The 15,090-nt window shown below is 41.6% G+C and overlaps 1 protein-coding gene across 6 annotated transcripts in view; it reads right to left on the minus strand.

Moving 5' to 3' along the window:
• Positions 1-15,090, minus strand: part of DGKH (diacylglycerol kinase eta) — a 259,630-nt gene that overhangs the window by 110,071 nt on the left and 134,469 nt on the right. For all 6 annotated transcript variants that reach the window (XM_039496971.1, XM_039496972.1, XM_039496970.1 and 3 more), the window contains 2 exons: positions 6,967-7,077; positions 5,314-5,394 (listed from right to left, as the gene is read on the minus strand). In XM_039496971.1, coding sequence (XP_039352905.1) covers positions 5,314-5,394; positions 6,967-7,077 — 192 coding nt within the window. The remainder of the gene's footprint in view (positions 1-5,313; positions 5,395-6,966; positions 7,078-15,090) is intronic.

Consider the following 15,090-nt stretch of genomic DNA (forward strand, 5'->3'; position numbering starts at 1 on the left):
GCACACCTGTTATGGCAGGTGATATCGGAACTAAAATTTTCCAAACATCAGTTAGGACTAAAAATAGGTGCTATACCACCTGGTGCCTGTGCATTTCATAAGACTGCACTAAGCCAGATGGATTTGCAGTAACCATAGCATTTTACATACACCTGTAGATCAATGACTGAAAATAAATGTGGTTAATATTTATGTGCATTTTTAAAATGTTTTGAAGTTATTTAATGTACTTCTTTTTAATGAAAAGACAAGACAGTGATAGACACTGAAGATAAAAGCTATATTGTCAAAACTTGAAAAAGATTCCTTTTAGCAGTTATATTTGTTATCCTGAGGAGCTTCATATTAATTTGGCTCTGCCTGTCCTAGAACCATAATAATTAAATGTAGAAAGATTCCTACTAAGTATATCCACTTGAGCCAATGGAAACTAATTCCCACACAAGACCCCTCAAATGCTCCAACTGATTAGAGTCCCACTGCCACATCTTGGAGAAAACTCTTCCATATCTAACAGAATGAAGAGTCATTTGCACAATAATAAAGTAATTTTCCTGAATAAAGGTATGAGGCACCCTTATTTCCCCCGTTCAAAAATCCAAGTAGAGTTAGGATACAAAGGAAAGAAAGGCGAAATTGGACACTGTTCCATCTCTAATTTGGCTATGGGTATAGGAGTCTGATTCACCCTAATGCCCTCCCCACAAAAGGAACAGCTTGTGCTTTTACATTCCTCAGCTTGTATTGAAATGACAGCTAGAGATGCCTCTTTACCCAATAAAGGCATTTCCAGACTTTTGGTAATGCCTTATTGGGTGTTCCATTCCACCATGGTGGGGAAAGGGGGGTTCCTGCGATTCCTGTCATTACCTTTACTAACATTAGACAGATGGACCAGGAAAATGGAAGCCCTGAAAATATTTTTTAAATTTTAGAATGTCCAAAGAGGTGTTTCTCAACCCCACCTCTCCCCTTTTCATTATTTAATATTTGATATGTCCTTTAAGTCCAACAGGACTAGTTTTCTTTTGCCCTGCATCTCATGTAGGCATTTAGACCAGTTCAAAGCAGGTGTGAAACGTTGCACCATTGTGATTTGGTAGTGTTTTGCACACACTTTGCTCTGACACAAATTACTACACACTGTGCAGGGCGATGGAGAAACAAGTCCAGCTTGCTCATTGCATTACCCTACTATCAAACCATGTCAGCACAATTATGGATATCCACATTGTGACCATTTTTTGTTTGTAGAACAGGATAACACAAGTATAGCATGGAGCTGAGGAACAGGACCATATTATGTTATGATTAGGAACTAGGCTGTAAGACCAGTCCCTAAAATGGCTATAGAACCACACTATTCCATGCACACTAAAAACAGAAAATGGTACTAAAATATGAGTGCTTCTTATTTAATCAGACAGCCATGTACTGACACAGTTATACTCTCAGTGTACATGGGCCCACAGATTCTCTAAAATAAGTAGTATTCCAAAGTAGAAATCTAATATTGCTATTGAATTGCTGAGTATAAGACACCCACATTTCTAAACAGCTCACTGAGGCAGAGGTTGTACACTGTTTTGGGGGGAAGGGGACCCAAACAAGCTAAGCAGACTACTTAGGGAGCAACATAGGCACTTAGAACCTGATTCAAAACCTGATGAAGTCACTAGGGCCTGGTCTACACTGCGGGGGGTGTGTGTGGAGGGGTGTCGATGTAAGATACGCAACTTCAGCTATGGTAATACCGTAGCTGAAATCAAAGTATCTTATTCCGACTTACCTCCTGTCCTTACCGCGCGGGATCGACGTCCGTGGCTCCCCCGCCGACTCTTCTACCGCTGCTCGCTCTGGTGGAGTTCCGGAGTCGATGGGTAGCTCGTTCGGGGATCGATATATCACGTCTAGATGAGACGCGATATATCGATCCCCGATAAATCGATCGCTACCCGCCGATACAGTGGGTAGCCTGGACGTACCCTAGGAATCCTTTACTTTACTTCAGTGGATTTTGCATCAGGTCCTCAGAGACTGAAAAAGGAGAGGACTGCACTGCTCATCAGTACAAACCTGTCCACTAGGCACTATTTGTCAGAAAGAAGGTTTGTCTGGGGGTTGAGATATTCATGGGTAGAAATAATTATGAAGAACAAACTGAAATAGATGTTATGTTACATGCTTTATTAGCTGGCTTCTTTCTATTTTATTTTATTTCCCTTCAAATCTCTTCCCTTTCCTCCCACTTCGTTTCGGTGAGAAAGTATTTCTGGTGAATAAGCATAACATTTAGTCACACAAAATATTCTACAAATGTGCAATACACATTGTGTACATTTCAGATAAATCCAACCTTAATGCTGTGTTGTGTCTAATTTTAGGATGTGGGTTCTTCCCAAGGATAGTGCTTTTAGTGTATTAAAAATATCAACATGCACCTTTCTATCTCCAAAAAGATGCAATACTAGAAGGGGTGAAGGGGAGAGAATATAAAGCTTTCCATAGAAAGCTGATTTTTTAAAGTGAAATGGCAAGTCTGAAATTTAAAATAAGAATGGATTTAAAAAAAAATAAAACTAAATTACTATTTCACTGAAACTACTAAATATTCATGAAGGTGCATTTCCCTCTCCTAAGAGGCAGGAAAGAGTTATCTCATTCCAATCATTACTGGACAGCAGCACAGTGACCCATTAGGACGGACGTTATTCCACCCAAAATAAACCTAAGTTAATAATGGGTGTCACACATTAGGACGGAGAATCAATAGCATGTTATCCACATCATCTATTTCTTTCTTGACAGATTTTTAGTGAACAAAATGCTTACAGGGGAAAGCTGAAGATAACCCAAAGAAACAGATAATGAAACTGGGTTGGGATACGTTATTTCTTAAAGAAAGAAGAGAAAAGAGAGCTCTCAGTACTCCCCATGGAGAGGTGCTGAAAGGCGAAAAGTTTCTGGAACCTCTACCCTCAGTATTAGTCAAAGGGCAAGGACAGAGATGTGCTATCCCATTGAGCTTTGCTGCTGTCAGACTATGTCACACAAACTCAAGGGAAGAAGACAAAAGACCAAGAAGGAGATGAGAGTTGGTAACAAATGGCAAGGGCCAGTATATAGTCCACTCCGGAAGAATTACAGACCCAGATATAATTTAAATAAATAAATAAAACTTCTTAGTGAAAGCTCTGCCCAGGCTGGAAGACCTAGTAAGATATGAAAATAATACACTATCCACAGCTGTCAACACTGTGGCCCCAAAGACATTTTCCCCAGTACCTTCTTCACTATCTCCATGGTTCTCAAAAAAGCCCAGAAAAATGAAGTGAAAAAACAAAATATCCTTCAGAATTCTCCAACCTATTCCAGAATCCAGCACCAACCTCTGTAAGGAAATCCAAAAGAAAAGCACATAGAAGACAACTCACATCAAAGATGGACACTCTGGAGTTCAAGATATGATGGCCAAGAACAGAAAAACCAGTATTACATCCTTTTTTCAAAAAACACAACAACAACAAACCCTCTCTATTCATCTCATAGGCATTCTTAGATACACTGAAAGAAATTGGGGCCACTAACAGAGACACACACCCATGCCTTTCTTCTGCTGATGAAAGATAGCCAAAGAAACTTTGAACCTCTGCTCACACAGGTAGAGTACACTTCTTCTTCATTCTTCAGCTATCCCAATGCTGGAATGATAAATAGTTCTTGTCTAAAGCTAAAAACAGGCAAGATGGAAGTAGAATTTCAAATAGGTAATGAAAACCACTATGAAAAAATAGCTAACATTCCATCACCCTCACTAGAGGGCATCTGCCCCACTGTCATCAGAGTGACATGCAGCAAAGAGGGCTTTCTGGACTCTTCACTGACAATAGACAGCCAAAAAGCAAAAAGGCAGTCTTTTTCTATCTTCCCCTAGCCAAAAGATCACATACTATCTTGCCAGATGTGGATCTGGTCGTCCAGACTTTGTTATTGAAAATCACTGTATCTGGGAAGGAATTATAAATGCTAAAGAAACAACCTGACCTCCAACCTAGGCTGATAAAAGCACGCTTGCTGTGATTACATTAGCTACTCATCGAACACCAGAATGAGCGAGCCTCTGGAGACTTCATCAGCAAAGCTTTCATCAGGCAGGCACGGAACCTCCTCAGAAATTGACTCTTACTATGTGACCAAGATCACCTGGGACTGCTAAAATCCTCAGGAAAAACGGAAAGGTTAATAGTTAGATTGAGAGTGGTGGGAGTTGCAGATAAGATGATGAAATCCTAGTACACCTCTACCCCGATATAACGCTGTCCTCAGGAGCCAAAAAATCTTACCGTGTTATAGGTGAAGCCGTGTTATATTGAACTTGCTTTGATCCACAGGAGTGTGACCCCCCCCCCAGAGCGCTGCTTTACCGCGTTATATCTGAATTCATGATATACCGGGTCACGTTATATCAGGGTGGAGGTGTACCACTAAAGTCAATGGTAGAATTTCCATTGATTTCATGGAGCAGGATTTCACCCAGTGTCTTCTTGGCAGCTAGTCCTTGGCTTTAAAATACCTTTCCATGAGAGTTAAAAATTTTCACAAAACCTCACCACTTTCGGGGGCGGGGGGACGGGGACATAACAGACTGATCTTTATCACTTATTTCCCATAATAAAATAATTTAAAACATTTACAAAACATTCAGCCTTCCCTTAGGAGCGTGAAAAGACGACAACATTCTAGGTTTTTGTATAAAACTCCGATATGGATTTATATAAACTTGTAATGCCCTCACTCATATGCCACTGTATAAATAAGGTATAAGTACAAAGACAGCGAGGTTGAAACCAACTAAGAATAATATGGTTAGCAAAAAACCCAATTATTTTAATACAGTTGAGGATCAGAATTATCTATTTAAGAATAGGGAATAAAAATCACACTTAGTGATAATCATCCAGGAAATTTAACTTAAAAGAATATGACACATTAAAAGATAAACTACAGCATAAAATAAAGATGATTGAAAATAAGGACAGTTGATATTCACCTTCACTATTTTTTTAATGTTCTGTATCAGCATTTTATGAAACAAATATTAAATATATTAAAAGCTGATAAAAGATGTGCATGAAACTATGTTCAGAATTATCAACAGTTAATATAATGTTGTCAAGACACTACAGGCTATTTCATTAATACACTTCCATATAAAGGAAAATGAGAAACAACTTTATTGAGAGCATTCTTGATTGTCTTAGTTACAGTCTTTTTATAGCTTTCAAGGCTACAGTTATGATAAAGGCACCATACCGTGAAACTGTTGTTGACGTTTTTTGTGCTTGATTCAGCTACACTGGCATCTGACAGGTCAACTTCATCAAATATTAGAGACTGTGAATGGAAAATAACACAAACACATTAAACACCACTTTTAAGCACACTTACTCTACTGCACTTTCACTTCCACATTATTGTTTTAGGAATCAAATGAAAAAAGTAGAAAAATTACTAAGCAGATAAATCTTTCTAATTTCACCTTTCAGAGGGAGCCATGTAACAATCGGATCAGTAGGAAAATTCAAAAACTTAAGCAGGCTGAAAATGAATTTTATCCCAGTCAAAACAGTAATCTTCATTTCAAAATTTGAGAAAATTTACAATATGATATTCAGCCGTGGAGGGCCACATAAACATGCCATAATGGAGTCAAAGAAGAAAGATACATATAACAGTCTGGCAGAGTTTACTTTAAACATCACAGCCTATTTGCCAGCATTAAGTCTGCTGGGAAAGGGTTAAATGAGTTCTGCTGGCTCACTGAGGCTCATTGATGACCAGTAAAAAAAATTCCAGTCATGTCTCTCTCCTCCCTTCCTGTGCTGTGGGCAAAAGAGAGTAAAAAAGAAACACACACACACACACACACAGCTCATGGCAGGTAGTCTAAACTAAGGATGGTCCTGCAGTTGAGGCAGGTATGACTGGGACGGCAGGGGATCTGGATTTAATTCCCAGATCTGCCTCAGTTTCCCATCTGTAATATATGAATGGTCCTGCCATTTTCCCACCCCTTGTCTGTCTTGTTAATTAAGGCTGTCAGTTCTTCAGGGCAGTGACTGTACAACTGTGCCTAGCTTGGGTGACTCATGCCCCCATTCTTACCTATGTGACTCCTTTGATGCACCATGCAGCTCAGTCGCAGGGGAGATTGTAGTGCATTATGGGAAATGCAGTGGGGTCAAGGAGGCCAATCAATAGGAGCAAATGAGGGCCTGAAGCACCTGAATTACCACTCCCAGAAGGCACCATGGGGGCTCACGCAGAAGCAGCTTAATGACAAACTGACTTGAAATTAAATGTTTCAGTTCAGTTCAACAAACTGAAACATTTCCATTTGGATCAAACTGACCTGAAATGAAATATTTCATTTAGATTTTCCCTAACAGAAAGAAGAGTAATTTCTGAAAATGAAATTTTCCCACTGAAAATTTCAGTTTTTCAGAACTTAATTTTCCATTGAAAAATTCATTTCAAGGGATGACTCCTGACTAGCATTATTTAGCATAATCATTTAAGTATCTTTCAGGACAGTGCCCTTCAGACAATAATAGCTTGAACTTTGAGGTTTAACATTTGAACAATATCCCTCCAATGTTTTTTTCCTTTTTAAAATTTATTTTCCTAAGTAAAAAACACAGAAATCAGCTTATTAACATTATTTGACTAATTTGTTTAAAAAGGGTAAAAGAACAGAAACAAAACCACCATACCTAAAACTCAGAGGTGTATGTAACCTGTCTTCTTTTGCAAGTTAATTTTGTATACTAATTTTGATAAATAGCAAATTGGTTGTGAAAACAAATCACTGTTAAATTGATGTTCTAATTTTAATAAACCTAAGAGACAATTGGTGGTAGAAGCATAAGGCATTTGTTCCCATAAGGCAGTCTCTTATATCCTTACCTTTGAATCCTTGGCATAGTAAAGGGTACGGCCTCGAAGTTTGAAATAACGTTTTTTCCACCTCTGAAAAGAACTTGTTTGCTTCAGTAGTAGCCCTTCCTTTATACTTGTCTGAAAACAAGAAAAAAATATTTAACTACATCAGACCTGGTACAAATATCCAAGTATCTAAATCTACTATATAAAAAAATTCTTAGACCTTTGTAAACAATTTTCTGTTCTGTATAAAGATATTCATTATTTTTATTTGTATTCATGTATATGAGATTATGATTGATTCTATCATTTGACAATCAAACTATGCACAATTATTTTTAACAATGAGAATACTGGCAAAATGTTAATTTTGTGTATGCACTCAAAAAGCAGTGGAGATATACACTAAAAATGCAAATAACTATTCTGGAGATTAAATTGCTATTTAACTGTATTACTTCTATAATTCCAAAACCACAATATTGTAGTGAGAAATGATTGGCAGTTGCACAATTCTGAAAAAAAAATATTAGCTATCTATGCCATATAAGCACATACAGATCCTACTCGGTGGCATCTGTATTCTTGCTACCCCTTTCTTCTAACTATTAAAATGGAAAAGAAGACACCAGCTGAAACTTGGAAGAACAGTGTCAAAAGCACAATAAATTAATGTATTTAGAAATGTTTTGGTAATATCTGTGGGCCTCATCACACCATTGATTTTTAAGCACTCTCCATGTACATTTCATAGGAGGAGTTTTTATAACTCAATGGTATAATATAGTTGTGCACATTGGCCTATATCACCAAGAGTCTTAAATACACAAATTTCTCTTTGGAAGTACACTATTAAAAGGGAAACAAAGATACATATGGATCTGGATTCTCTGCTCTAAAATGGTCTCTGAAGCATGGTATTTCCCTTTTGTATTATGTCATGATGCCGATGTCATAGTACAGTGCAATTTCTAGACAACATGATGCAAAGGTCACTTACAAGTTGATCTGGACCACTTATAAGCTTAATCAAAGAGCATCTTACATATTCTTCTTTCAATGGATGTCAAATTCTTCTTAACTTTAACATAATACATTCACAAAAAAAAGGAAAATATACCTTTTTGTTCCACTATTTCCCATTGATGAATGTGAAACAATTATTAAATGTATCCATAGGATGGCTACTGTACTAAATTCTTTAGTGTTTTTTTAAATAAAATGCCCCAAAATATATCTAACAAAGATAAAATATTTTCACGTGATGTAATGGATTTAATTTGTTAACAATTCCGTCAACAGTAGTCACAGGCACATACACCAGTTTTGGTTTTGTTTGTTATATCCATACTGTACTTGTGTTTTGTACCCCTCTTTGAAATTTTCATGGTGCACATGAATTACGTGCATATGATTTATGCATATGTAACACAATTCAAAAGCGAGAATAATACAGAAATCAGTTCCATACAATTTAACCTCTGTATCCAATGATCCTAATTCCCTCTTCAAATACATAACAGGCATTGGCACATGAATTTAAAATCTATAGAAAGAACATAAATCTGTTGGCCTATTTATTTTTCTAGACTTTAAAAAATACACACTGTTTTCCTGAAGATTAAATTAAATCCGTAATGCCATTTCTACAAAAACAGGCATTATCACGGCTTTCTCTCTCCCTTTTAGAGCACTAATAATATTGCACAAACACTCCAACATGTTTAATGTAACCAAGGGATTGTGTTGTCCATTAAATGGCTCCGGAATCGTAAACAGCTTATTAATCAAAACTCTATGACAAATCTTTTAAACTCTCATTTTAACTATGAGAAAGTTTTTTCTCAAAAAAAAAAAAATCCTTCTAAAGTTGGAGGTGAAAAACCATTTAACCACTATAGCATAGTTTTTTTCATATGTAGCTATTACAACAGATCCTGATAATAAATATTCTTATTAATTTAAAATAGTCAGGTAACGTATTTTCATTCATTTGTGTACAGTGTAAATGCTTTCATCAACAGACATACACTACTGAGAGCAGAGTACTTGCATCATCCAGTTCCACTGGTACAAAATCCAACCCTTGCTACAGAACTTTGCTCCAGGGATTCAGTAAGCCCAGACCTTCACTTGCTTGGAATTAGATGATACGTAAAGCTACGATTTAATCATGGACGTCAAAGATGTCCATGACTTCAGCCAGTGCCGGCTGGGAGCTGCAGGGTCCCCTGCTGCCTGCGGAGCCAGGGAGCTGTGGGGTACCCTCGCCACTCCAAGTGGCAAGAGCCCCCCCACCGCTCCCGGCTACCACAAGCAGCAAGGGGAAGCCCTGCAGTTCCGAACCACCAGCGGAGGGGGACCCTGGAGCTTCAACCCTGCCCATCACTACCCAGGCTCCTCATTTTGTCATGGATATTTTTAGTAAAAGTCAGGGACAGGTCACGAGCTTCCGTGAATTTTTCATTATTGCCCATGACTTGTCTGTGACTTTTATTAAAAATATCTGAGACAAAATCTTAGCCTTAATGATAGGTCACTAGAGGGAGACGGAGAGGTCTTGGCTGGTCTCTCTCACCTGAGACCAGTCCTGGGAGATGAGGCAAAAGTAGTGATTGAAGCTGTCAGCAAACAGCAGGGCCTGGAGAGGGGGCAGTAGCTTTTCCTGTGGCTCCAACCCTAGCTCCCTGTTTTCCAGAACCCTGGGCTGCCCTCTCTTCAAGCTATGCGAAGGGTGGAAACAACATATATGTGGGTGCCTCTTGGAACCCAATGCATGCACAAAATGGGATGCTGCTGAAAATGAAATTGGGAGCATTGAATTCACAGAGGTGTGCAGCTCTTGGTTGTATGTTGATTAGCGAGTCCCACAGGTCAGTGTGATGCAATCCTGGAACACATGGGCTTTAATATTTTGTGTAACATGTACAAATGCAGACTTTTATCCCCATATATTTTTGGTAGTGATCTCTGCTACTTGGCAGATTACCTGGGCCTCCTCCTCAGGAAAATTCCGATTGTGCCCCTACTTTGGTCCAAAAATCTAACCTTTATAGTGTGACACTTCCTGGGGTTGTGAGGCACCTCCCCACCACCTGCCCTTAGCGTCAGGAAGTCTTGCCTGTGCCTGCTGTGGATCAGCTCTCTGAAGCCACCAGCCTCTGGCAAGACAAGACTGACCTTCCAGGCCTTCACAGCCCTAATTCTCTCTGCAAAGATTAGCAATAGGTACGCACCAACCACTGAGTCCTCTGAGGGTCCCTCTGGACTGCTCAGCCCATTCCATTGAACGCACACAGAACTCTCAGATACACTACTCCCAAAGGAACAGCACCCCTCTGTTTACAAGATTCAGCTCAGGATCCACCTCTTGGGGAGGTGGAGTATCTACACCAATGGAAGAAGCTCTCTCGTCAGTGTAGGTAGCATCTTCACTAGTAAGTGTAGACAAGCCCATAGTTTATCATCAAAGAATAGTGATTCAAATGATAGAAAGTAAGAATATTGGAAACAAATGGTTACACATAAAACAAAATCATAACATTCTTTCTAGAACCTAAACTTAATTAAAAGGCACTGCCCAATCTCCTACAAGATATAAAAATATACCCCAAGTATTTTCCCCAGCATTTTCAACCAATTTGGCTGAGATCTCTTTTCATAAAATCAAGCCCGCTGGCAGCCTGGCCTCACAGATTAAAGGAATAAGGGTATAAATAAATAAATAATGGAGATATCCTATCTCCTAGAACTGGAAGGGACCTTGATAGGTCATTGAGTCCAGCCCCCTGCCTTCCCTAGCAGGACCAAGTACTGATTTTGCCCCAGATCCCTAAATGGCCTCCTCAAGGATTGAACTCACAACCCTGGGTTTAGCAGGCCAATGCTCAAACCAGTGAGCTATCCCTCCTCTTCATACCTCCAAGTTATTTCCCCAAAAGTTCATTGTCCTTACTGGTTCACTTCTTCCTCTAAATTTCCTCTCTTTGAAGATTTCACAATCCTTCATTAGCATTTGGCTCACGCTGTGAATAGATACCCATTTTGAACCATACGGTCCTTAATTTACACCTAAACAGACAAATAGACACACATTTCTTGCCTGAAAGAAAACCCGCTTTACACCATTCTGGTGACCCGTCTCTAGTCACAGACCTTAAGAACATAATTTTCAGTGTATATTCATAACTCCATATGCTTTGCAATGTCTATGATGACCTGTGTGATACAGGCTTTCATTAGAGACTTACATGACATTCTTTTGATGAACCCCCCACTAACCCATCTGCCAGCTGGCATCCAGAGGTCCTTGGGTCATATATATATCACATTGCTAACCCCCAGGGTTGAGAGGAAAACCTTCAGTTACAAATGGAGCAGAAACCAAAGCAGTAATAATGTCTCCCTGAGTCTTCAGACAAGAAAAATCAAAGAGCCATGAACTGACCCATTAACCTCAGCAGAATATTAACTCTGAAGCATAATGGAAACAATTGTCAATATTGTTAACTACTTCACTGCTGTAATTTGGCAGAAGCATCCAGTTAATGGGTGCATCTCACAAGCCCGCACTGCGATGCTTGCCAAAAGCTCTGTCTCCCGTTCAACTGCTAAAACCTCCAGCTTCCCCCATGACAGCTCGTGTATCCAATTATACACGGTCACTATAAAAATCTGCACACAAACTAAAAACTAAAAATTTAGGGACAGAGCAAATACTCATGAATAAAATAGACAGTACAATGCAATTTTCCTTTAGTTATCAATGAACTCGGCTGTACGCTCAGCAAACTGAAATTAATGCAGAGGTGGGCAAAGTACAGCCCGCAGGCCACATCCGGCCCACAGGACCATCCTGCCCAGCCCCTGAGATCCCGGCCAGAGAGGCTAGGCCCTCTCCCCACCCCCGCTGTCCTCCCTCCTCTGCAGCCATGCCGCCACGCAGGCAGCGCTCTGGGCGGCGGGGTTGCACGCTCCTGCCAAGCAGCGTGGCAGTGTGTATGGCTCCAGCCGGGCAGCGCAGCTGCCAGACATGCTGCTCTGAGCTGCATGGTAAGGGGGCCAGAGCTGGGGGCTTGGATAAGGGGCGGGAGGTCCCAGAGGGCAGTCAGGGGACAGGGAGAGGTGGATAAGCATGGGGTTCCAGGGGGGCTTGTCAAGGGGCGGGGGTGTGGATAGGGGTCAGAGCAGTCAGGGGACTGGGAGCGGGGGGGGTTGGATGGGGGTGGGGTCCCAGGAGGGCAGTTAGGGGACAAGGAGCAGGGGGGGATTGGATGGGTCAGGGGTTCTTAGAGGGGCAGTCAGGGGGCGGGAAGTGGGAGGGGTCAGATGGGGGCGGAAGCCAGGCTGTTTGGCAAGGCACAGCCTTCCCTACCCAGCCCTCCATACAGTTTTGCAACCCCAATGTGGCCCTCGGGCCAAAAAGTTTGCCCACCCCTGAATTAATGACTATCACCTTAGATCGGGGTGGGCAAACTTTTTGGCCCGAGGGCCACATTGGGGTTGCAAAACTGTATGGAGGGCCGGGTAGGGAAGGCTGTGCCTCCCTAAACAGCCTTGCCCCGCCCCTTATCTGACCCCTCCCACTTCCCACCCCCAACTGCCCCCTCAGAACTCCTGACCCATCCAACCTCCTCACCCTCTCCTGGACCCCAACACCTTATTGCTCCCGGGACCCCACCCCCTATCCAACCCCCCTACTCCTAGTACCTTGACTGCTCTGACCCCTATCCACACCCCCGCCCCCTGACAGGCCACCCCAGGACTCCCACGCTTATCCAACCCCCCACTCGGTCCCCTAACCGCCCCCCAGAACCTCTTCCCCATCCAACCACCCCCTGCTCCCTATCCTCTGACTGCCCCCCGGGATCCTCTGCCCCTTATCCAACCCCCGGGTCCCCTTACCATGCTGCTCAGAGCAGCATGTCTGGCAGCCCCGCCGCCCGGCCGGAGCCAGACACGCTGCCGCTCTGCTTGGCAGAAGCGTGCAACTCCACCGCCCAGAGTGCTGCCCGCGCAGCGGCGTACCTCTGGGGGCGGGGGAACAGCAGAGGAGGGGCCGAGGGCTAGCCTTCCCGGCCAGAATCTCAAGGGCTGGGCAGGATGGTACCGCGGGCCGGATGTGTCCCCCGGGCCATTTTTGTGAGAAAAATCCACAGAAACAATAGGGTAAGCCTGCTGAGGGAAAATATTGAAACCAACTATGTACAAAGTACTGCCAAGCTCAAAAAAACACACTGAAAAAAATCAAAGAAAAAATTACATTCTTCCTAGTCACTTTCAGTTATATAATCTTAGGGACAACTTAAAAAACGTCAGACAGAAGAGTGATTTTTCAAGTTGACCTTTTGTTTTAAATTTTGTTTTTTTTGACTTTACCTAGGCCATCAGAAGCCTGGACAGTTAATATTTTGGTTGCTAAGGACGCAAACCATTTTTTAAATAAAATAATATACCATGCATTCCATCCTCCAGAGACACTGCCTATTGATTTACCTTCCTACATTTGAATACCAAAACAGATCACCAATATTTCTGTATTGCTGTGAGATTTCTACATGTTCACAGGGCACACAGTTATGGTCTGAAGCAAGCACAATTCTAAGCACATTACAGAAAAAGAAAATCTCATGGTTTTCATTAACTCATACTCCCTTAACTTTCCAAGTCTTCTGTAGATCATTACATTTTTAATAATATGTCTTTTTCAATCAAAGTCTTGAATTTTGATCAAGATGGGATCTTGGATTGCAAGTCTATGCTTTGTTGCCAAGCTCAAAACAGTAGTTTCATTCAGGGGTGAAAGTAACTTACAGGACTTACCGGTACCGCCGGAGTCCTGAGGGGGCTTGGCCTCAACCGGAAGAGGCGTGGCCTCAACCAGAAGAGGTGGTGCCTCTCAAGATTTAAAGGCTGTGGGGCACCGGCTGTGGCTGCGAGCCCCAAGGCCTTTAAATCAACCCGGGGCTCCCAGCTGCAGAGGTGGCTGGGAGCCCCGCAGGGCTCAGGGGCAAATTAAAGGGCCCAGGGCTCCGGCCACCGCGGAGCTCTGAGCCCTTTAAATCCAGCCCCAGCCCGGCCACCGGAGCCACGAGAGGGATTCTGCGGTGGGAAGCCCAGAGCCCTTTAAATCCCTGCCGTGGAAGCCGGTGCGGTCCAGCACCGTTTACTGGCTCTTGCCGGTACGTCAAACCGGACCGTACCGGCTTAATTTCACCTCTGGTTTCATTACTGCCACTTACACTGACAGCTCTGTATTAATTGTTTCAAAATAAAAATAAATTGTATCTACAGAGAACAAAATCTTCACCCAATTGTTCAATGTAAGAGTACATTTTTATTGAGGGTTTCTTGTGACATCAAAAAACACAAAAGGTTGACCTTTAAAAATTGCTATGCCAGGGCTATGAATGGGCACAGTTAAAGAAATTAACAGAAAAAATTGATAGAAAAGGTGCAAGTAATTTAATGTAATAAAAAAGATTGTAGCAGTTTCAATATGTATCTAAAGATAAAAATAAACACCAACAAAAACTAGAAACCCAATGTAAATTATCTTTATGCAGCAATTTTTTGTGGTATCATAACCAATTGTACTTCTCTGACCTGTACGTCTACAGCGGGGGTAGGCAACCAATGGCACGCGTGCCAAAGGCGGCACACGAGCTGATCTTCAGTGGCACTCAGACTGCCTGGGTCCTGGCCACTGGTCCGGGGGTCTCTGTATTTTAATTTAATTTTAAATGAAGCTTCTTAAACATTTTAAAAACCTTATTTACTTTACATACAACAACAGTTTAGTTATACATTATAGACTTATAGAAAGAGACCTTCTAAAAACGATAAAATGTATTACTGGCATGCAAAACCTTAAATTAAATGAAGACTCGGCACACCACTTCCGAAAGATTGCCGACCGCTGGTCTACAGATTTCTCTCCTTGTTCGGCTGGTAAATCACCTCTGGCCACAACTAAAATTCCAACAATTCCTTAGTGTGTTTTGATCTACTTTGCTTTGAAACAGGACTAGATCAAAGTGCACTAAGGAACAATTAGCACGTGTCAGCAGGGTCTGCATGGACAGTTAGCATGCGGCAGGCTAGCGTGAGATAGATTCATATCCAAGCTTAGCATGAATGAAATGTTCC

Source organism: Mauremys reevesii, linkage group 1 (assembly GCF_016161935.1).
Source record: "Mauremys reevesii isolate NIE-2019 linkage group 1, ASM1616193v1, whole genome shotgun sequence".
Lineage (NCBI taxonomy): Eukaryota > Metazoa > Chordata > Testudines > Geoemydidae > Mauremys > Mauremys reevesii.